We start from the raw sequence: 23442 nt of genomic DNA, 5'->3' as shown, positions 1-23442 counted from the left end.
TTTATACACTGTGCATTTCTCTGAGACGACAGAAGTGAATTGCTCACAGGACCTTCTTATTTGTTTACTAGAAATAAAACAGACTACAAAGCAAAAACGGCTACATGAAGTGCTAGCAGAACACTAAGGAAGGTACTTTCCTGAGTGAGCCATGCTTGTATTAATCTGAGAATGAAAAAAACGATTAAGCCCAGTGGTGGTGACACATGCCTATAAACTATAAATTTCTGGGCAGTGTGCAGATAACTGCTGGACATGCTACAAATCCACTTCCTATGTGTGTAGTGTCTGCTGTTGATCATTCAGGTAGGGGGCAGAGGCAGGCAGATTTATAAATTCAAGGCCAAACTGATCTACAAAGAAAGTAACATTCAGGACTGCCAAGGATACACAGAGAAATCCTATCTCAAAAACCTCAAACTAACTAGCTAACTAACAACAAACTTAAACATAGACTACAAAAACAGAACTTTAGAATATTTATTTAATTTCAATATTTATTTGTGTGTGTGAATGTGTACGGTGCAAATTTGGAGGTCACAGGACTTGGTTGCAGAAGGTTTTCGCTTCCAACTTGTGGGTCCAGGTGTCAAACTCAGGTGTCCGTCTTAGTGGCAAGTGCCTTTACCTTCAGAGCCATGTCCCTGTGCCTGACCCAAAACTTGATAGGAGTAAATCTATGTCCTCTGTAGTGATACACAGCTACAATCCCAGTCATCTGGGGTTTAAACTGTGGCCTTGTTATGAAACAACATTTACAAAAAGGGATGGTGGTAAGCGTCAGTAGTGCAGCATTTGCCTAGCATGCGTGAGGAGGTAGAATTCAAATATCCGTAGACAAAGGAAGAATTGCTTGTGACCTGCTATTTCGTCCTCCTTGGGACTCATCAGTACAGTGTAGCACCTGATCTGAATTTTTAAAAATATTTTGTTCTTAAAATTTAACAATGTCTAAATGATTACAAGATTAGGCATCAAATATTTTGAAGGAGGTTCAGTAGTTAACTGTCTCCTGATCTGAAACGAACCTAATAAGAATAAAATTCAAATGGCTTATTCATATATGAAATTCTCAAAAAAAATTAAATTGGGTAAATAAAATGGCATTTGCCTGTAACATATTCTTATTCTGTTTTAATTTAAAAATGAAAACTGAGAAAAAAAGGTCTAAAATCATTTTACAATGCTATTAAATCAAGGAGTGAACAGCACTGATTTTAATCCTGTTTAGATCTACCTTCATATTGGTCATTGAATATTGTAGATGAATGATGACCATGTTTATAACAATCTGTGGAGGCCACCTACCAATTATCATCCTTCTTTTGATTATTGAGTCATTTCCATGGGTTCAGTCACCCCACCTTTTTAGGTCTATTGCATTCAAAGCAAGAATCAATAAACAAATTTATATCTTATCATAAATTGGACTTCACTAACACAAATGTGTTTATAATTTAGGTTGAAGAGGTGAGTATGAGTATTAACCCATACTCAAACCCTATTTGATTTAGAGTCATCTGTGCTCTCCTAATTCCTTGTATCTATAATCCTCTAAGCCAGTTTTCATCATTGCTGTGAACACATACTATTGATGGGTTTGATAACGATTTGGTAGATCAGGAGTAGAGCAGCAACTGTAGATAGCAGGTCACAGAGCATCTGTTTCTCACGCATGCTTTGGCACATTCCCTAGCCTGGATTTAAAATTTCTGGGCGCTGTGAAGTACAGCTGTTGGACTTGCTACAAATCCACTTCCTAGGTATGTTGTCTTTGCTGCTGCTGATCCTACTGTCATTCAGGTAGGTACCTTCTCCTCCTCCTCCACCGGAGAGAATCCTAAAGCAAACAAACAAACAAAAATTTCTTCACAAGTCAACACTGCATTCAAACACCTCAACTAGTTTTGCACCTAGCATCTGTTACATCTTCAGGGTTCCACTTGAACACCACACCTTTGTCATTAATCCATGTGGAAACCTGCAATGTGTACAAAGCTTTTGACTGGTGCTTGCTGCCACGTTCAAATGGAGTGCTGCCATGGGCGGCCTCACTGAGGGTGATTTTCAGTTTTACTTGAAGTATTTTACACATGTATAAAAAGCAGGTGAAATCCCACTTCTTAGTACATTTCTGCAAGGTCTTTGATGGTGGACATGACTAGGTCTGTGTTTTACCATTCCGATGAGATGCTTCCATTCAAAATGGCTAGCTTTGCTCACACCCAAGAGCTGTCTCTGTGCCCTTTGATGAGGAGGCTTTAGGAGGTTCCCAGTGGCCCTGGAGTCTCTGCTTCTGTGAACAGGTGCAGCTGTGCAAACAGAGGACTGACAAGTCTTACCCACTCAGTTCTGCACTGGCTTCCTGGGATTTGGAGCTCTCTCCCTGCCCATCTATAGTTCAGACACCAAGTGTTTATCAGCTCAGAAAAGTTTTCCATTGGTGATGGAGCAGAGACCATCTACCCCAGATGCCATCCTCATGCTAAAAATTTTGAGTGAAATCACACGAAGAAAATACATTGGAAACGATGGCCAATAAATGGGAGCGCATAGAAAAATGTAAATTTGCAGAATATGAATACTCCTGTGGATTAGCCCTGCTTGTAAGCTCACACCCTACCTCTGAGGCACACCTCCACTTGGAGGGTCTATATTTCTTCCTGTCAGGTAAAGTTGGCCTCCCAGGACACAGCCATTCATCTCTTACAGTGAAAACTCACGCACATCGCAACCAATGATGAGAACAGAAGGAAAATTGGTCTGGACAACATACAAGTTGTTATACTCAGGGTTGTCTGTCCATCTCCAAGGGTGCTCTGGTGAGTCTCTGTGCAGGCCGATCCAGTGGTCAGAAGCCCCTGTGTACCTCTTCAGGAAATTCTGTGATAAAACATGGAAAGCAAATACATGTGTCTCTCAACTTCTGATGACCTTTGAACCTCTGCCCTCCAGCCTCCTCTCAGGATGGCAGCAGGTTGGAACTGAAAGTCATCAACTTTGAAGGCTTAAAACCCTCAGTTCTCAGTGGATGCATTTTACATCCATAATCCAAAATACATGGCTGATCACCATCCCACTGTGGCTTGGAAAATCCTTGGTTAAGAATGTCCTTGCCACTTGTAACAGATGCCACATTCAGTCTGCAACATGTGAATGCTTGGAGGAAAACTTACTTGACCACAGACTGTCTTAGGAGATAGTACATCTCACTAAGACATGGCAAGTCGTCTATGAGCACTACATGATAACATGCCTCTGCAATGTCTCACGGCTCGAGCCAGAAGTAAAAACATCAGCAGATGGCACAAACTAATGTGTTCCATTTCTGCCCAGTTTGCCTGGGTGATATTTTTTTTTTCATCCTTAAGTCTCAAGCTCTCTCTCTCAAGATAATACATAATAAAAAATTACCTATCATTTCTTACCAGCTCTTCTTGGCTGTCATATAGAGCCAGATGGGCCTCTTGTGTCATGCAGAAGGTCTGGCTGAATGTCCAGTTTCTCATGTCTTCAGAAAAATAAAAACATTTACTCCCAAATCCAATCCATCCACTTGGGCAGGTGGCATAGCAAGGTTCTCCGCTCTCCACAACCCATTTGTTTCTTCTCACTAAAATGCAGACAGCGCTATGAAATATTCAGGAACATTTTCACGTCTGGTTACTTTATCTAGCCATCCAAATCCCAGCTGTGAGGTGTGTGTTTGGACTGTAGCTTTTGTAATTGATCACCATGACCCCTCCTAGCATGAGGGTCCCCAGTCCAGGCCCTTCCAGGAGGGCTCTTAAGAAAATGCTTTTCTTTTCTTCTTTGTATTTTTGTTTTGAGACAGAATCCAGCTATAGTCTCCTGCCTGGCCTGGATCTCACTGTGTGGCCTGCACCTGTCTGGAGCTGTTATCAATCCTCCTGGCTGTGCCTCCTGAGTGCTAGGACTAAAGACATCATACCCTGCAATGAAATCATTTTTAGGCCATCAGCCATTTAGTTCTATCTCTGATTCCTGGAATCCTCCAGCTTCCTTTCCCATAATTCTCCTTCACAGCCTCCTTTCCTGACAAAAGAAAGAAAACTGCCTTCTTGTCTGGATTTTACTATAGAGAAATGCCAGCATTACAAACCATGATGTGGTCAAAATAGTTTTTTTTTATATCAAAATTTTTGATCCTGGGCACACATATACATACATATTAAATATATGTAAACATCAGAATGGCTACCATTTAGAAATCTGACAACGATGCTGGGTAGTGATGGAACACGCCCTTGATCCCAGTACGTTGGAGGCAGAGGCAGGTAGGAGTCAGCCTCTGTAGAAACATGTGCAGCAATAGGGACCCTTGGTTACTGCTGGGGGAGTGAAAACTGAGCCAGCTTGTAGAGAGGTCCCTCAGAAAACTTACAAATAGACTGCCAAGTGACCCAGCTGTGCCACTCTTGGAAGAAGAGCATTCCGTATCTACCACAGAGATACCTGCATAGCCAAGTTTCTTGCTCTCCCAGTTGCAACAGTAAGGAAAAGACCTGACATAGATGCCCATTAACGGAAGAACAGATAATGCAAATTTATTATATGCATAAGCAGAATATTATAAACTTACAAGGAAAAATGAAATGTGTAGGTATGTGGGGGAACGTAGAAAGGACAGTATTGAGTAAGGTCACCCAATCTGAGAAGAAAGAAGCCCATGGCACTCCCTCACACTCAGTCCCAGCCTCTACTGTGTGGTGTAGACGTCTGTGAGTGTGAGCATGGCATGCCTTGTAGAAAGGAGATCAAGGAAGAATGATACAAGGAGATGAGGAAGACCAGGATGCAAGAAAAGGGCCTGTAAGTTGTGAAAAGGGTTATAAAGAGAATTGTTCTTCTACTTTCAACTCTGTCTTAGTTTTTGATTTTTTGGTGGCAGATAAGTGCATGAAAATGTGACTGACAGTGAAAGTCTAAAACCATAACCAAAGCTCCAAAGCTCCAGAATGGCTATTCTATGTGTGGACATTTCTGAGCTACACAAGGTTTGAGACTTGGCAAGTGTTTGAGTGGCTCTGTTGACGGAGCTGTGTGCTGTGTTCACCTGGAATTCTATTATAATAAAGTGGCGTGTGTGTGCGTGCAAGTGTGCAGCGTGTGTGTGTGTTGTATGTGCATGTGGTTCCAGAGGACACTTCTACACCTTCATCTTTTTCTTCCTTTAGCAGGTCAAAACGAATGTGCTGCTGTTTCAAAGGTCCAGTGAGTTTCAAGAAACACATGATCTTTGAAGCAAGATATTTAATACCAGAAATGACCCCCAATTATTTTAGTGAAGGGGTCTTTGCTGTAGTTGATCCCAGTTCTCATATCCAGTACCAAGGCTCCAGTGAAAGGAACAAATGGAAAGAACACTGAGGGCGATGCTCACTTCTTTTTATCTGACTCCTCTTGAGCTGCATAATAGTTTATGTTACACAAAGATTTATTATGTTTGTCCTATTTAGACACATATTATTCCTTAGTTCACTCAAAGTTGATTGCAGTTAAAGCAGTATTGGGAGTTGTTGGTGCACTCCTTTAATCCCAGCACTTGGGAGAAAGAGGCAGGCCTATCTTCAAGTTCAAGGCCAGCATGGTATAAATAGTGAGTTTCAGGACAGACAGGGCTACACAGAGGAACACTTTCTACAAAGATATATATAAATATATATATATATGACTTATATATATTGTATATATGTATAATATATAATATACAATATATAATAATATAATACACAATATATAATATACAATATATAATAATATAATATACAATATATAATGTATAATATATGATATACAATATATAATAAACTATGTAATATGTATAATGCACACAATATAATATAATATCCATATACACAAAGCATAGGGATGTATATCAACATATACATACATACAGTATGTATGCACAGTGTATATATGTATTACATTTAATATACACTATATAATAATATAATTATATAATATATAATGTACAATAAATAATAAACTATATGATATGTAAAGGCACATAATACAATGTAATATACATATACACAAAGCATACGGATGTATATCAACAAATACACACATGTAGTGTATATGCATATTGGATATATGTGGTATATGTATATTAAATATCTCCACACGCAACACACAATACCTTATATTGCATATTATATAATATACTGCTGTATATGTATAATACATGGAACAATGCGATGGAACATTTATTCCAGCAACAGCAGCACAGTTGTAAACATTTTACCACGTTACTTAGAATAGTTTACATATGGAAACACATATTCTGGAACTTTCTATTTAATATTTTCTGACCACGGTTGAAGATACTAACTTAAATCATAGATCATGGGGGGTTCATACCTTCCCAACCATATTACTTTTCACTGCCCTCCCTTCCTTCCAGCTGAAGCATCCTTCTTGAGCTTCCCCCTCTGAGATTTTCTCTTCTTATTCCCTATCTTGAATAGTTCGCCAGTGTAAACATATGTCTCTTGCATCTCTGTCTAGAGCTTGCTGATGTCATCTTCGCAGGGATGCTGAGCCTGGCCTCCTGTGCACACCACAGCCTCTGCTGTTCCTCCACTGCAGCTTCCTGCTGGAGCCTGAATTCCCAGAGAACAGGAATTTCCAGTGTGTTTTCTCAAGCCCTTCCCACAGTGCCTGGCTCACAGTGGTCAGTAAGTATTTACTTCAATGTCAATGTGGACAGAATGTTACAGAATTTGGAGAATAAGTCACTTACCTGACAAAGCAACAGAAAGCACAATTACTGCTACAGTGAGGACTGTGATCACTGCATAGCAGCAGTAAAGCTTAGCAGGAGACTCAGAGGAGATGATTCTGAGACATTTTCCTTGAAGCTTTTTACCTGAAAATATCAACATGAGGTCAGTCTCAGGAACCTTTTATAGAAAAAGATAATTTTACCCAGAATCACTGTAGATTTGGATTTCACTCCCTAGTGTAAACCCCCTTCAACAATGGTCTCAGTCTGAAAATGATGTCTTTGGCTCCTAGAAGAGTAGAGGAAAGGGAAACAGAATTTTTGTCACAGAGTCTTCCAGTTATTGAACTAAGGGCTAGTCAAAGAGCAAGAAACAGAATGAGTGAAGCTCAGGATGAAAAGAGACAACAATAAGGTTACATACAGATTTAGTTCTGTAAGAATGGACCTGGTTAGGACCTAGGGGAGCATAATAATAATAAAAGTATAAAAGCAACCTGCCAGGTGTGGTGGCACAAGACTGTGGTTCCAGTGCATGGGGAGTAGAGGTAGGAGAGTCTGGAGTTCAAGACCAGTTTTGGCTAAAACTGAGTAAGAGGCTGAGATGAACTAAGTTAGACTCCAGTCTTTCACTCTGTCTATGTATCTAACTAACAACTAACTGACTGACTAACTGAACAACCAACTAACTTTTAACTGACCAACCAACCAACTAACTAACTCTAATGAACAAAGTACATGGAATTCAACATATTAACAGAATAAGAAAATTAAAAAACAGCATTTCAGTAAAATCAGCAAAAGCATGTGCAAAATGCAATGTAAATTCAAAGTAGCAACTATCAACACATTCAGAATTGAATAAATTTCCTTAAGGTAAGAAAAGCTAAAAATCACCTGAGACAGGGGACCTCAATTAAGAAAACATCTCCTGTTAGTGTGGTGGCAGAAGCTTTTGTTCTGAGCACTGCAGAGGCAAGGGAATCTCTGTGAGTTCAAGGACAGCCTGGTCTACAAAGTGAGTACAGGATGATTGAGCTCTGTTAAACAGAGAAACCCTGTGGTTTCTGATTTTGTGTTTTTAATATGTGTGTTTCTTGTGCTTCCTTTCTCCCTCCCTTCCTTCCTTCCTTCCTTCCTTCCTTCCTTCCTTCCTTCCTTCCTTCCTTCCTTCCTTCCTTCCCATCCTGGTTTTAGCCCCATCCCTCCTCACCTCCCAGTCCCACCTGCCCCTCCTCTTCACCATCTCCCTCTCCTATTTCTCAGCAAAGGGGAGCCCCCCTTCCCATCCATACCAGCTCCTCAAGTCATGTCAGTGATGAGTGTGCCCCTCTCACAGGGGGGAAGTAACTGAAAAGAGAGTCCATGTCAGAGAGAGCCCCTTCTCCCCTTATTAAAAGACCCACATGAGACCTGACCTGCTCATCAGTTACATCTTTGCAGGGGGCCTAGGTCCAGTCCATGCAAGGTCCTTGGTTGGTGCTTCAGTCTCAGGCCCCTCTTGGCTCTGGTTAGTTGTCTCTGTTGGTCTTTTTGTGAAGTTCCTATCACCTCTAGGTCCTAGTCTCCTCTCCCCTACACTTTCATAATTAGTGAAGGGCCAGCCCATCGTGGGTGGTGCTGTCCCTGAGCTGGTGGTCTCGGGTTCTATAGGGATGCAGGCTGACCAAGCCACAGGGAGCAAGTCAGTAAGCAGCACCCCTCCATAGCCTATATCAGGTCCCGCCTCCAGCTTCCTGCCCTGTTTGAGTTCCGGCCCCGACTTCCTTCAGCCATAAACAGGGCTGTGGAAGTAAAGTCAAATAAACCCTTTTGTCCCCAAATTGCTTAGGTCACAGTGTTTTCTCCCAGTGATAGAAATCCTAATTAAGACATGGGTCTATGATACACCGACAGAAAAATCCCACTACAGCCAGCATGAATGTTTTCCCCAGTAACACAGAACAAGGCCAAGGTGTCTGCAAACTGTTCTAGTGTGACTCTAAAGGTCCTATCCAGCACAATAGGGCAAGAATAACAATTAACAGTCAAGCCTCATGGAGATAAAGGACTACATGGATATATCTACATATAAATTTCTATTGAAAAGAGTCTATTAAAACAGCTCTAAAATGATGAATGATGTTACAGTGCTGCAGGAAAACATGTCAACACACAAAATAACTTTCATTTTCATAGACCAGAAATTGTCAAATGCAAACTAATGTATAAGAACATCAGCACTCGAAGCACTGCCAAACACACATTATACATGTAATGAAATATGTTCACAAACAGAGTCTGGAAGAGCAGCAAGTGCTCTTAACCCCTGAGCCATTTCTTTAGTTCCTACCATGGGATTTTTAAAACTATCAGCACATTTTAGGTACAGTTTCTTGAGGAAGAAAGAGAGAGAGAGAGAGAGAGAGAGAGAGAGAGAGAACCCTTTTTAGGGACCAGAGCAGAGTGTTCATTATACTAAATTCAATTTATTTTTCTGGAGTGTTGATAAAGAAAAATACCATATCTTTTGGATCTTAGTTCCATAGAAAATTCTTAATCCTTTTTCATTCTAGTTGAACTTTAAACAAAGATGTCCTTTGTATTTAGTAATCAAGATATCAAGATTCAGGGCTTTCTTTTTCAATTAGGTAACACACAACTTTACCTTAAAATATCTCCACCCCCCCACACACATACAAAAAAAAAAAAAGTGGCTGTTTCACTTCTGAAAGTTATTTTATCTATCTATCTATCTATCTATCTATCTATCTATCTATCCATCTATTGACTTGCATATGTGGTCTTTATTGCTTCCTTTTACAGTCTTCAACTTCCTTCTTTTTCTTCTCCAATTTATACCTCAAATGTTTATTATGGAAAATCCCATGCATATACAAAATCAAAATGATAAATTCTCACCTCAGGCTAACTTCTCTCACAGAAATGTCGAGTGTGTATGCGTATCTGTGCAGCAAATAAAAGTGGTTTCAGTTATGAGAACAATTGGCTGAGCTGAAAAACATCTACATTCCTCTCTATCTTGTTTTTTTGTTAAGTATGAACACTGTGTTTAAGGAAAGCCAATATTCTTTCACTAAAGCAAATAAGGGAGCAAAGAAAAATTAAAGTAATGGAAGAAGGCAGAGAAAATAAAAATAAAAGAATAAAGCAGACAGTTTTCAAATACAGAAGACAGTTTCCTTTCTGAAGACTGAAACAAAAATTTGACAGGATTCTTTGTTTCAATAATGTACCACAACATAGATGTGCCAGAGGATTCCCTGGTTGGGGGAGAAGGTTCAGCTAGCCCCAGGGCACCTCACCTCTCTCCTTTCTTTTGAATCACAGTGGATCTGAGAACTATGTGCCCCAGCACCACAGATGACATCCTCAGCTGTGCACATAGAAAGCTGTGTTGTTAGTTTCCTTCACATAAGAAGCATATTCTGTAGCAACTTTCTGTATTTCACTAGAGTGAAGTAGCTAGCTAAACACACACCCACACCAAACACAGACTAAAGAAAAGAATGAAAAACAAAACATAGCCCAAACCAACCAACCACACCAAAAACAAAACAAAACAAAACAAAACAACTCGTGACACAGGCTGTTATTATAAATGTATTGTTCATTTCTCCTGCCCAGAAATACTTGCACATTTTATTCTCTGATAGAGAAACTATTATAACAGAGGCCTTCAATCATGACCATTTCTAAAGTGACCCACCATGACAGGCCACAGGCAAGAGGGTCAGCTCCTCTGTTTTCCTGGTGAATCTCCCCTCTATTATTTATTTTGGTTCAATCACATTGAAATACTTACCCATGTCTACTTCTTGCAGGCAGTCTGGAGTAGGGGGCTCTATCTTCAGCATGCCTATGGAAGCCTCCTCAGTCTTTGCAGCACCCATCTGTGAGCTGAGAGGAAGCTACTCACTGAATTCAGGAAGAGGTTTGAAACTTGAAAGCCTGGAAAGGGAGAAAGAGCCTTGTGTTCTGTATGTGCTTCCTGCTATGCACTTTACCAACCCAGCCCAGTCAAGTGATTCCTCAATCACTCCTTATCAGTCCTTAGCAAATCACCTCTCAGCACATAGCTGTCTGTTTGGCAGAGAAACAGAATTACAAAGTAGGAGATTATGACATGAAATGAAGTGAACTTTAAACACAATATATGAAACTGATGAATGCTTTAGAATGTGAAACTGTTCCATACTTATCACTGATTCTTTAAGAAAAATACTGCTTTGATGAAAGTTGCTCTTATTAATTGGAGGAAGTGTTTATTTTACAACAGGGTCTCACTCTATAGCTCTGGCTAGCCTCAATATCACTATGTATACCAGGTTGGACTCAAACTCACAGACATATGCTCGGCTCTGTCTCATAAGTGCTTGTATTACAAATTCAAGCCACCACACTCAGCACATGTGTGCTAATTTTGGAACAATTTTACTCATAGATTATCTAGATTTGGATTTTCTGATAATAGTCAATATTTCTATTTCAGAGAATAGTTATATTTCAGGGATCTGCTGAAATGTAGATAAAGGCAACACACAGCTACAGAGCTATGACCTATCCAGGGACCAGCAACTCCGTTCCTCAGTGTGTGCTCCACAGAGGGCAGAAACAGATTCGTATGAGAGGTCTCATTGCATTATGATTTGCAATAAATAAATTGGAAGGATACAGCATTCATGTCAGCAGTTTTCTAAGGACGTAAGTACAACAGATAAGATAGGAAAAAGCACGCAGTGCATGTTTTCAGGTGTAAGGCATGGAGTGTGTTATGGTCCCCTAATGGAATGGACAGTGATAATAGAAGGCAAAGTCCTGGCAGATCCAACAAAATGATGATGGTGCATATGTACTTTGCTCTGCTTTTTTTTTTTTTTTTTTTTTAAGAGAGAAGCAACAACAAACCCCTAGGGAGACCATTAAACATTTGTTTTATTGGCTAAAAAGACAAGTATATGAATTTCCAGGAGTGATTCCTTGCAGCTAATAAAGGAAGTGTTTGTACCTATGTGGTAGGATGCTGTGTAATACACGGTAAACAGCTCCATTTTTACCAAGTGCAAACGCATGCACTTAAACACACCGTAAGTGTGCAGAGCATGAAAAGGAAGAGCCAAGGGAAGAGGGTTATAAAAACAGTGGGTTGCTTAGTTCAAGAGCGTCACTCCAAGAACATGGAACACCTGTTCAGAAACAAGGAGACTTGAGCCAGATTGAAGAGGATTCTGATCTTCCATCCCAAAGAACCAGTGTTTATTGTGGCTTTAGCTTTACCAAGGTTCCAGTTCATAAAAAATTGTAAAGCCAAAACCTGCACCAACTTCAGCTCTGCTGTCTCTCAGTTGATATCAAAATCACTAATTTTCAGTTAACACAGCCTGGGTAGTGTCTGCTTCTTCTGAAAATCTTTAGCCAGCTACCATCTACCTTTACCCATAAACTCTATCATTTAGATAAAGTTTTGTCCTAGACAATGACCCAGACGGTGCCTGATTATCTTCTCCTATCTCAGTCTAAAGGTTGGTACAAGGGCTGAAAGGCCAGATCAAGCAGATGAGATCACTACAGGAAGGCAGAGAGAAAAAGAGACTAAGGATTGAAGATCAAGATGGTCCTTAAATATTAAAATCTCTTTTCAAGACAGAGGAGTAATGACTTGCTTACCTGAAGTTGGCTGGAAGCTTCAGCAGATGTTCCCTGCCATTGCTGACTTCCTTCCCCATCCTGACCTTTGACCAGCATCTCAGTCTTCCTGGGCACTGACAATCATATCCTAATTTCAGCTGAGAAACAGTTACAGAAGAGAGTGTGTCATCCCTTATCATCAACAATGTCAGTCCAAAGGAAACTGCTAGGTCCTACAGGACCACACAGGGCTGGCAAAGTGCAGGCTCTGCTGGAGCAGTCTGGAATACTGGTCCAAAGTAGCTGCTCAAGTTCTTAAGGAAAATTAGGACACCTGAGGCTATTCTGTCAGAAACATCTGTTTTATTGACTATTGTAATTTTGTCGATTCTTTCCTGAAAGGAAAGGACCTGAAGAGAGAGTGGTTACTATTTTGAGGAATATGAAAATCAGTCTGCCAATGAGATGCAAGAGCTTGAGGCCCAGGAGAGTCCACAAATGATAGTTCTGCAATAAACTTGGCCTCTGGAGCTTATAAGTTTTTGCCAGCTCATGTATATGTCTAAACATTTCTTCCACCTCGATGGGCTGGTTTACATCAACTTTTCAACAAGTCCAGGGCTTCCTGGTTCTGCAAGATCACCTGCATTGTGAATGCAGTTTTAGAGCAGTTTGCAGGCCCCAGCTGACTTCTGGATGGTGTCTGTCAGCTGAGTAGAAATCTGCTGAGGTGGATACAGTATAGGGACAGAAGGTAAAGTTAAGGAATTTAGGGGGAAATCTTTCTCCCAGGTGCATATTTGAAACTTCCAAGCCTGTTGTCCTGGTAGTTGGTTGGGGGGTGTTGAAAAAGTTCCAATGCCATGGAAGGATCAGGGATGATAGTAGGAGGGAAAGCTTAAGTGTTTGAGTGACGGGAGTACTTGTTTAAGTACAGTTTGTCCTGTGCAGATGGAGCTAAGTCTGGACTTCCTGAAGCTTACATGATTTTTTTTAAGTTTACAAAACAACAACAACAACAACAAAAAAAAAAAACAGATAACATTTTAGATAAATTAGCATGACCATTGTAATCTACAGTGAAATCTGTATCTATAGGCCTTTCTATGCCAGCTCCTGCTCTGAATAATGACACGCAGATTTATATTTCTTTATGAATTCCTTTGCCTTACACTAAGCTTGTTCCCAACTAGCTCGTAACTTAATTATCCTGTTCATGCTAATATAAGTTCCACCATTTGGCTGGTTACCTCTCTTCAGTCTCAGATCTGAATTCCTCAGTGGCAAATCCCTCAGCCTGAGTCTTTCCCAGAGTTCTACTCTTTGTCCAGAAGTCCCACCTTACTATTCTGCCATTTGCTATAAGCCATAGGCATTTTATTTTAGCTAATCAGAATGTGTCGTAGGTAAGCAAGGAAAGACAGAGATGCATCTACACAGAGTTTACAAAAACATTATTATCCAACAGAAATCCTTATTGTAGATAAAGCAGTTAACATCTGTCTGAAAATAGTTGGAAGAAACTCATACCTTTGAGTCATAGAAAACAATGAAAGGAAGTTTTAAAGCTTGAGCCTGTAACTATGATAAGAGTAGCCAGTGTGTTACCAAGGTTAGATTAATAGCTCATTAGAATTCCATAGGTAATAGGTGAAAATGTGAACCTTTGTAATCTTAACCACATGTATCATCTTTAAATCTCATATTCTCCATACTTTTACAACTTGCATTTACATAGCCCAAACCACTTCTTTACATCCTAACAATCTACATCACTTTCACATACTTTAAATCACTTTCTTAGATCCTCACAACTTAATTTCAAATCTAGTCATTTATCATGAGACATAGGTGGTTGGTTACTGAAAGCAGGCATTGAAACCAAGTTATTTTAAATGAAAAAAATACTAAATAGTAAAATTTTAGTGTTAGCAGCATGATAGCTTGAGTCTGTCCTTACGATGAAACCTGTTTTCTGATTTATCCCATGAGTCTGCCTTTTCAGCAGGAGACCTTGTACCTTTGGAGAAAGCAAGGCCATGTTTTTACATAGAAAATGGACAGATGGGGAAATGGGGAGGGGAGGAGGAGTTGGCTAAAATCAGCTTATTGCTTCTAAACTGCTAAAACTACAGCTAGCCATCAACATCATCAGATATCCTGGAAGAAAACATTTCAACATATAATCCAAGAGGCCTCTGTATCAATTAAAATGTCATACCTACCTGGACAAACAGCCCAGGATCCTTCATGATGACTTTAATGGCTTTGTTGGGGGCAGAGGGCATCAGTCTTTAGCTGTCATACAGAGCAGTAAGTCTTCTGCTTACACACAGAGCAGCATCGGCCTTCTGCCACCAGACACAGAAGGTCGGAGAGACTTTTCTGTGGATGAGGCTTGGAAACTCACCTACCTTAGTGAGGAAGAATAGGGCAGTCAACCCCACACTGTCCACTGTTTATGCAGGACCCTGACAGAAGGTGAGACATGGGGCACCTTGGCCCAATGGTCAGTGTTGCCACAGTCCAGGTATTTTGCATATCTGGGGAAGCCTTGTCATTAAACACTTTAAATTCCATATTCAGCAGAACTCCTTGAGGGTTTGAGGGCCATCATCTAATTTATTAAGTATGCCTGATTTTAAGCAAACTTTACTTATGTTTAGTTACTTGTTTCATTCTTAACTTGAAAACATATACAAAGCTTGTCTCTGTAAATGAATTATATTTGTACTTAGCATGACTTCAGGCATAGTTCTGAGCACATTAAAGAATTTGGTCATTTATAAGTTAACTGACCATTAACATATATCTTGTTTCTTGTCTCCCACCTGCAGTGACACCTGAATCTCACCTGAGTGAAGGCTAGGGGGAAAGAGACAGGGTGACACAAAGAAGGACACCAAGTCTATATTCTGATCAAGGTATTGTTCACTGAAAGTCAAGGTAACTCTTAAATAGCAGGAAAGTACAAGCAGTTTCTTATGGAGGCAAATTTAGTTGGCCAAAACTTAGGAGGGCTCACTCAAGGTTACACAGAATCTGCTGTCTGGTTACCATGGTTGCATGGAATTTATTATCTAGTTCTCAGGGTCAACTGCTAGGGTCAGTCTCTGAGACACCAAACTTTAGATTAGAGCCAAGAGGCCAAATTCCACTGCTCATATGTGCACTCCAATTTTGCCATTAACTCCAAATGGGCTGCCACAGTTTCTCTTTAACAGTTTACAACAAGTTAATAGCGTTTATAACGTAAGAATCTCATAGTTTTATTCTTGTTAAGTTTGAGTTTTAAAAATTTGAATTGAAAATCTTTTAGAATTAAAAAAAAAGTACTTAGTCATGAATAAAATTCACAAAAAGACTGGAAACCTTGCTTTTCTGATACTTTCTTAGAGTATCTTTATAGAACATCACAGTTTGTTGTATGACTGAGATTATGCAAACAGCTAAAGCCTAACAAAGTTAGTAAGGACAGAAAGGCTAGCCACACATCTTTAAGTCAGTTCCTGCTAGTCTGAATAGACCTTGAGAATTCACAAACCTTATTATCAACCATACTTAATTCATTACATGTATGTTGTTCTATATCTAAAATGTTCTAGAAGCCCAGTGTTCAACAAAGTTAACCAAGATATAAGTGGTCACACAACATCTCCAAGTCAATTTCTGTTAACCTGAGTAAACCTTTTTAAACTTCAAAATTTATTAAACCTTTAGCAAACCTTCCTTAGTCATCAAACATGTGGATAATAAGTCCTATTTTTATAAACAAGAACTGAATATAACTTACATATACAGCATGTTGTAGAAAATCTATTTTTAAAGCAAAAGTTGAATCCAATTTATATACAAGCATGCTGTAGAAGATTAAATTAGCTATATATAGATTTCTAAACTATTACCTTTTGTTATGTTTTAAACTAACTTTTTGTTACAAGTATTACAAATTCTCAAACCACGCCCATTATAAATCCTAAAATATGAGAGTTCATATATAGTTTTAAGAGATTTTTTGAGAGCAGAGGGTAAAAAAGTTTTATAAATAAGAGAGTGTTGAGAGTAGAGAGTACAAAAAACTGAGAGATAAGAGATTTGGGGAATATTTGCTTCTGTGGTGGCCACAGTTGTTGCAATCTGTGAGAATTTGGAAATTGAGTATGCCACCGTTGGCCATTAAACTGTACTGAGGCCAAGCCATTTGCAGTAAGAAAGCACACTGCTAATGAAATCTCTGAGTCTGAAGAGGAAAAGAAATTAGAGAAGACATATGGGTAGTATTTAAAATGGGAAGAACCTATAGTTAGAATCAGGAGCCAGCTTCGGGGTAGTGCATGTAGGGAAGAAAAGCAGAGTAAAGGGAGGGTGGGAGAGGCTTAAAGAAAAGTGTTGACCTTATCAGGAATCCAAGATAAAGGCGACCAGCACTCAGAGTATTCAGAGGAGCTGAAACTCCAAATTGGTGAGTCGAGGGGCTGTGGAACCTAAAACAATGGTAAGGGGAGTCCAGGGAGAAGGGGGACAAACCCTGATCTGAGCCCAATAAGACACAGGTCAACCACGGACATCTCCGTGGGCTTCTCCTGGGGAATCGATTCCCGGGCACTTCCCCCTAAAGGGTGGAAGCAGCGGAAGAGGCAGCCAAGCCCCCAGCGGAGAGGCAGAGGAACAGCAGCCAACAGGGAAGCTGCAGCGGAGTTACAGAGTTACCAGAGCGACTGGAACCAGCAGCTGAAGCAGAGGAGGCACCCCGCAGTACACACAGCTTGCCTGCACACAGTGCTGCCTGCTCCAAGCACAGATCTCCCTCCTTGATATTTGAGACTGAGAACACTCAAACCCCCGGCATTTCCCCCAAGACCTCCGATCTCCAGCCTTGCCTGAGGGGGAAGCAGCAGAGGAAGCACATAGCGCTTCCCAACTCAGAGAGCAGAGCCCAGCCTGCTGTGCTCACAGCTTCTAGCACAGAGCACAGGGCTGAACACACGGAGCCCACAACAGAGTACTTGTTCGCCTGCAGCGTCAGCCACAGACCTCAGAGTCCAGCCTGCAGAGCCCTCCACAGATTGGAGAAGACTGGGTATTCAGGAAATCTGTGCAGGCGCTTTGTGCCCACAATCGGCGCTTGCTAATTGAGCCAGCATCCACATCCCCTCCTGCGCTTGCTCCCAACCCCCATATCCCAAGCACACACACTCTCTAGCACTCCCCTTCAAAATGCAAGTTCAGACTCAAGGAAAAAACAGTGAAGATCTCATATAAGCAAACGGCCAAAAGTAGGCGTAAGAACTCACCCAACAAAAATCAGAACACCATGGACCCACCAGCAACCCCCAAAATCAATGGATATTTTAACTCAGCGGAAACACAGAAAAATGACTTTAAAGCTATGCTTATGCAGTTATTAGAAGAATGAAAGGAGGAAATAAACAGAGCTCTCAAAGAAATACAGAAGACTATAACTGCCCACGTACAGGAACAATTAGAGACATATAGAGAAGAAACAAACAAAAAAATAGGAGCCACATTCACTCAGATGAAGGAAATGGTGCAAAGCATGAAAACAGAATTAGAATCTATAAAGAAACACAAACAGAGAAAACCCTGGAACTGGAGAACTTAGAGAAAAGATCAGGAACCACAAAGGTAAGCACCACCAATAAAATACTAGAGATGGAAGAGAGAATCTCAGGTGCTGAAGGTACCCTGGCTAAAATTGATTCCTCCCTCAAAGAAAAGGTAAAAGTCAGAAAAGTTCCAAACACAAAACATACAAGAAATCAAGAACGCCATGAAAAGGCGAAACTTAAGAATAATAGGAATAGATGAAAGAGAAGACTCCAGGCTCCAAGGACCGGAAAATATTTTTAAGAAAATCATAGAAGAAAATTTTCCCAACTTAAAGAAAGAAATATAAACATACAAGAGGCCTACAGAACACCAAATAGACTAGACAAGAAAAGAAATACTTCATGTCACATCATAGTCAAAACACTAAACCTACAAAACAAAGAAAAAATATTAAAAGCAGCAAGGGAAAAAGGTCAAGTAACATATGAAGGTAGACCTATTAGAATCACACCAGACTTCTCATCAGAAACTATGAAAGCCAGAAGGGCCTGGGCAGAGGTCATGCAGTCTTTAAGGGAACACAGATGTCAACCCAGACTACTATACCCAGCAAAGCTTTCGATCAAACTAGGTGAAGGAAACAAAATATTTCATGACAAAACTAAATTTAAGCAATATCTACACAGCAACACAGCCCTACAGAAGATACTAGAAGGAAAACTCCAATCCAATGAAAACAACTACACCAAAGAAAATATAGGATACAGATAATTTCCCAACAAAAATTAAAAGAAAAAAAAAGCAATGAATCATAGTAAGATCACCAACTCCACAATAAAAGTAACTAACAGTCAGTCATTGGTCACTATTATCTATCAACATCAATGGACTCAACTCTCCAATAAAAAGACGCAGAGTAATAGAATGATCATAGAAACAGGATCCAACATTCTGCTGCATCCAAGAAACACACCTCTGCAACAAAGATAAACACTACCTCAGAGTAAAGGGCTGGAAAAATGGACCCAGATAACAAGTGGGGGTAGTGATCCTAATATCTAATAAAATAGACTTTCAACCAAAATTAATCAAAAAAGATGAGGAAGGGCACTTCCTTCTCATCAAAGGAAAACTCCAACAGGAGGACATCACAATTTTGAACATCTATGTCCCAAATACAAGATCACCTACATTTGTAAATGAAACATTATTAAAGCTGAAATCACACATTGATCCCAACACCTTAATAGTGGGACACTTCAACACTCCACTCTCACCAAGAGACAGGTTATCCAGTCAGAAGCAAAACAGGGAAACAAGGGCACTAACAGAGGCCCTAAATCAAATGAACCTAATAGATATCTATATAACTTTCCACCCAAAATCAAGAGTATACCTTCTTTTCAGCACCTCATGGAACCTTCTCCAAAACAGACCATATAGCAAACCTCAGCAGATACAAGAAGATTGAAATAATCCTATCTGACCATCATGGTCTAAAACTGGACCTCAACCACAACAGAAACAGCAAAAAGCCTGCACATACATGGAAACTGAACAACTCAATACTCAATGACAGCTTGGTTAGGGAAGAAATAAAGAAAGAAATTAAAGACTTCCTAGAATTCAATGAAAATGAAGGTACAACATACCCAAACTTAGGGGACACAATGAAGGCAGTTCTAAGAGGAAAGCTCATAGCACTAAGTGCCTTCAAGAAGAAATTTGAAACATCACATACAAGCAACTTAATGGCCCAACTGAAAGCCATAGGGAAAAAAAAAAAAAAAAGAAGCAGATACACCCGAGAGGAGCAGATGGCTGGAAATAATCAAACTCAGGGCTGAAATCAATCAATTAGAAACAAATAAAACTATTCAAAGAATCAATGAAACCAAGAGCTGGTTCTTTGAGAAAAATCAACAAGAGAGACAAACCCTTAGCCAAACTAACAAAAAGGTAGAGAGAAACTATCCAAATCAGCAAAATCAGAAATGAAAAAGGGGACATAATTACAGACACAGAGGAAATCCAAACAATCATTAGGTCTTACTACAGAAGCCTATATGCCACAAAATTTGAAAATCTAAACGAAATGGACAATTTTCTTGATAGATTCCATCTACCTAAATTAAGTCAGGATCAGGTAGAAAGATTGAATAGTCCCATATCCCCCAAAGAAATAGAAGCAGTCATCAAAACTCTCCCTACCAAAAAAAGCCCAGGGCTGGATGGTTTCAGTGCAGAATTCTACCAGACTTTCAGAGAAGAGCTAACTCCAATTCTCTTCGAACTGTCCCACAAAATAGAAACAGAAGGAATATTACCAAACTCATTCTATGAAGCTGCAGTCACTTTGTACCTAAACCACACGAAGACCCAACAAAAAAGAGAACTTCAGACCTATCTCTCTTATGAACATTGATGCAAAAATACTCAATAAAATACTTGCAAATCAAATCCAAGAACACATAAAAGATATCATCCACCATGACCAAGCAGGTCATGCAAGGGTGGTTATCCCAGGCAAGGGTGGTTCAATATATAGAAATACATCAATCTCATCCACCATATAAACAAACTGAAGGAGAAAAACCACATGATCATATCCTTAGATGCTAAAAAAGCATTTGACAAAGTCCAACACCGATTCATGTTTAAAGTCTTGGAGAGATCAGGGATACAAGACACATACCTAAACATAGTAAAGGCAATATACAGCAAGCCTATAGCCAACATCAAACTCAATGGAGAGAAACTTAAATCAATCCCACTGAAATCAGGGACAAGGTAAGGCTGCCCACTCTCTCCATATCTCTTCAACATAGTACTTGAAGTCCTAGGTATAGCAATAAGACAACTAAAGGAGATCAAGAGGATACAAATCAGAAAGGAAGAAGTCAAAATATCACTGTTTGCAGATGATATGATAGTATACATGAGCGACCTCAAAAATTCAACCAGAGAACTCCTTCAACTGATAAACACCTTCAGCAAAGTGGCTGGATACAAAATCAACTCAAAAAAATCAGAAGCCCTCCTGTATACCAAAGACAAAAGGGCTGAGAAAGAATTAGGGAAACAACACCCTTCACAATAGCCACTAATCACATAAAGTACCTTGGTGTGACTCTAACCAAGCAAGTGAAAGACCTGTTTGAGAAAAACTTCAAGTTTCTGAAGAAAGAAATTGAAGAAGATATCAGAAGATGGAAAGATCTCCCGTGCTCATGGATTGGTAGGATTAACATAGTAAAAATGGCCATTCTGCCAAAAGCAATCTACAGATTCTGTTCAATTCCCATCAAATTACCAACACAATTCTTTACAGACCTAGAAAGAAAAATTCTCAACTTCATATGGAATAATAGGAAACCCAGAATTTCCAAAACAATCCTGTACAACAACAGATCATTGGGAGGTATCTCCATCCCTGATCTGAAGCTGTATTACAGAGCAATAATAATAAAAACTGCATGGTATTCACATAGAAACACAAAGGAGGATCAATGGAACTGAATAGAACACCCAGAAACAAACCCACACATTTATGAATACTTGATTTTTGACAAAGAAGCCAAAATCATTCAATGGAAAAAAGACAGCATCTTCGACTGTCTGGTCCAACTGGATGTCTATATGCAGAAGAATGAAAATAGATCCATATTTATCACCCTGCACAAAACTAAAGTCTAAGTGGATCAAAGACCTCAACATAAAACCAGATACTCTAAATCAGTTAGAAGAAAAAGTAGGGAAGACCCTAGAACTCATCGGCATAGAAGACTACTTCCTGGACAGAACACCAACAGCACAGGTTTTAAGAATAAATGGGACCTCAAGAAACTGAAAAGCTTCTGTAAAGCAAAAGACACTGTCATCAAGACAAAAGGACAGCCTACAGACTGGGAAAGGATCTTCATCAACCCTACATCTGACAGAGGGATAATATCCAGTATAAATAAAGAACTCAAGAAGTTAAAAAGCAACAAATCAAGTAATCCAATTAAAAAATGGGGCACATAGTTAAACAGAGAACTCTCTGTAGAGGATTATAGAATGGCAGAAAAACACTTAAATTCTCAATGTCCTTAGCCATCAGGGAGATGCAAATCAAAATGACCCCGAGATTTCACCTTACACCCATCAGAATAACTAAGATCAAAAACTCAAGTGACAACACATGCTGGAGAGGATGTGGAGAAAGGGGAACCCTCCTCCATTGCTGGTAAGAATGCAAACTTGTATAACCACTTTGGAAATCAATCTGGTGCTTTCTCAGACAAATAAGAATAGTGATTCCTCAAGATCCAGCTATACCACTCCTAGGCATATATTCAAAAGATTCTCAGGTACACAACAAGGCTATTTGCTCAACCATGTTTATAGCAGCTTTATTCGTAATAGCCAGAACCTGGAAACAACCCAGATGTCTCTCAGTTGAGAAATGGATACAGAAATTTTGGTACTTTTACACAATGGAATACTACTCAGCAATTAAAAATGAGGAAATCATGAAATTTGCTGGCAAATGGTGGGACCTAGAAACGATCGTCCTGAGTTCGGTATCTCAAAAGTAGAAAGACACACATGGTATATACTCACTTATATAGACCTATAAGATAGGATAATTAAACTGAAATCTATACACCTAAAGAAGATAAACAAGAGAGAGGACTCGGGGTAAGATGACCAATCCTCACTTAGAAAGACAAATGAGGTAGACATTGGAAGTAGCAGCAAACAAGTAACAGGACAGGGATCTACCACAGAGGGCCTCTGAAAGACTCTACCTAGCAGTGTATCAAACCAGACCTTCTGCAGAGTGCAGGGAATCATTTGAAAGAAGGGGGAGTGAGTAAGACCTGGAGAGTACAGAGCGCCACGAGGACCAAATATATCAGGGCACAGGGGTCTTTCATGAGACTGTTTCTCCAACCAAGGACCATTTATGAATATAACCTAGAACCCCTGCTCAGATATAGCCCATGGTAGCTCAGTATCCAAATGAGTTCTTTAATAAGGAGAATAGGGACTATTTCCAACATGAACTCAATGGTGAGCTCCTTGACCCCCCACCACCCTGAGACAGAAGCAGCCTTGCCAGGCCACAGAAGAGGACATTGCAGCCAGTCCTGAAGAGCCTTGATAAGCTAGGGTCAGATGGAAGGGGAGGAGGCCCTCTTCTATTAGTGGACTTGGAAAGGGGCAGGGAGAAGATGAAGGAAAAAGGGTGGGATTGGGAGGGAATAAGGAAGGGACTACGTGTGGGATACAAAGTAAATAACCTGTTATTAATATAATAAATAAATAAATTTAAATTAAAAAAAGAAAAGTGTTGTAAACAGGGACTCAGCTAGAAGGAGGATTAAAATACATATATAGAGGGTAAATGCTTTAGCAGAGAGATGCGTTGAATCACAGTGGAGAAGCATGACTTCCTTTGTCATGAGTACCCAGGAAGAAATATTAGGCTCAGAATCCAGCAAGGCAGA

The 23442-nt window shown here is 39.8% G+C and overlaps 1 protein-coding gene across 3 annotated transcripts in view; it reads right to left on the bottom strand.

The window, feature by feature from the left end:
• The window catches only part of LOC129679696 (C-type lectin domain family 2 member E-like), a 95576-nt gene extending 84829 nt beyond the window's left edge, over positions 1-10747 (bottom strand). Inside the window, exons 1-5 of one of the 3 annotated variants that reach the window (XM_055611054.1) lie at positions 10554-10747; positions 6767-6892; positions 3429-3613; positions 2777-2883; positions 467-1840 (exon numbers count right to left, since the gene is read on the bottom strand). In XM_055611054.1, coding sequence (XP_055467029.1) covers positions 1693-1840; positions 2777-2883; positions 3429-3613; positions 6767-6892; positions 10554-10641 — 654 coding nt within the window. In that variant the 5' untranslated portion in view covers positions 10642-10747 and the 3' untranslated portion in view covers positions 467-1692. Of the gene's footprint in view, positions 1-466; positions 1841-2642; positions 2884-3428; positions 3614-6766; positions 6893-10553 lie in introns of those variants that run through there. The other 2 variants (XM_055611073.1, XM_055611063.1) reach the window with 2 other exon arrangements.
• Between the last annotated feature and the right edge of the window lie 12695 nt (positions 10748-23442).

The sequence above is a fragment of the Psammomys obesus genome, unplaced genomic scaffold (genome assembly GCF_907164565.1).
Source record: "Psammomys obesus unplaced genomic scaffold, mPsaObe1.curated_primary_1811, whole genome shotgun sequence".
Taxonomy (NCBI): Eukaryota; Metazoa; Chordata; class Mammalia; order Rodentia; family Muridae; genus Psammomys; species Psammomys obesus.
The sequence above is the reverse complement of the archived record's forward strand: the minus strand, read 5'-3'. Positions and strand labels throughout refer to the sequence as shown.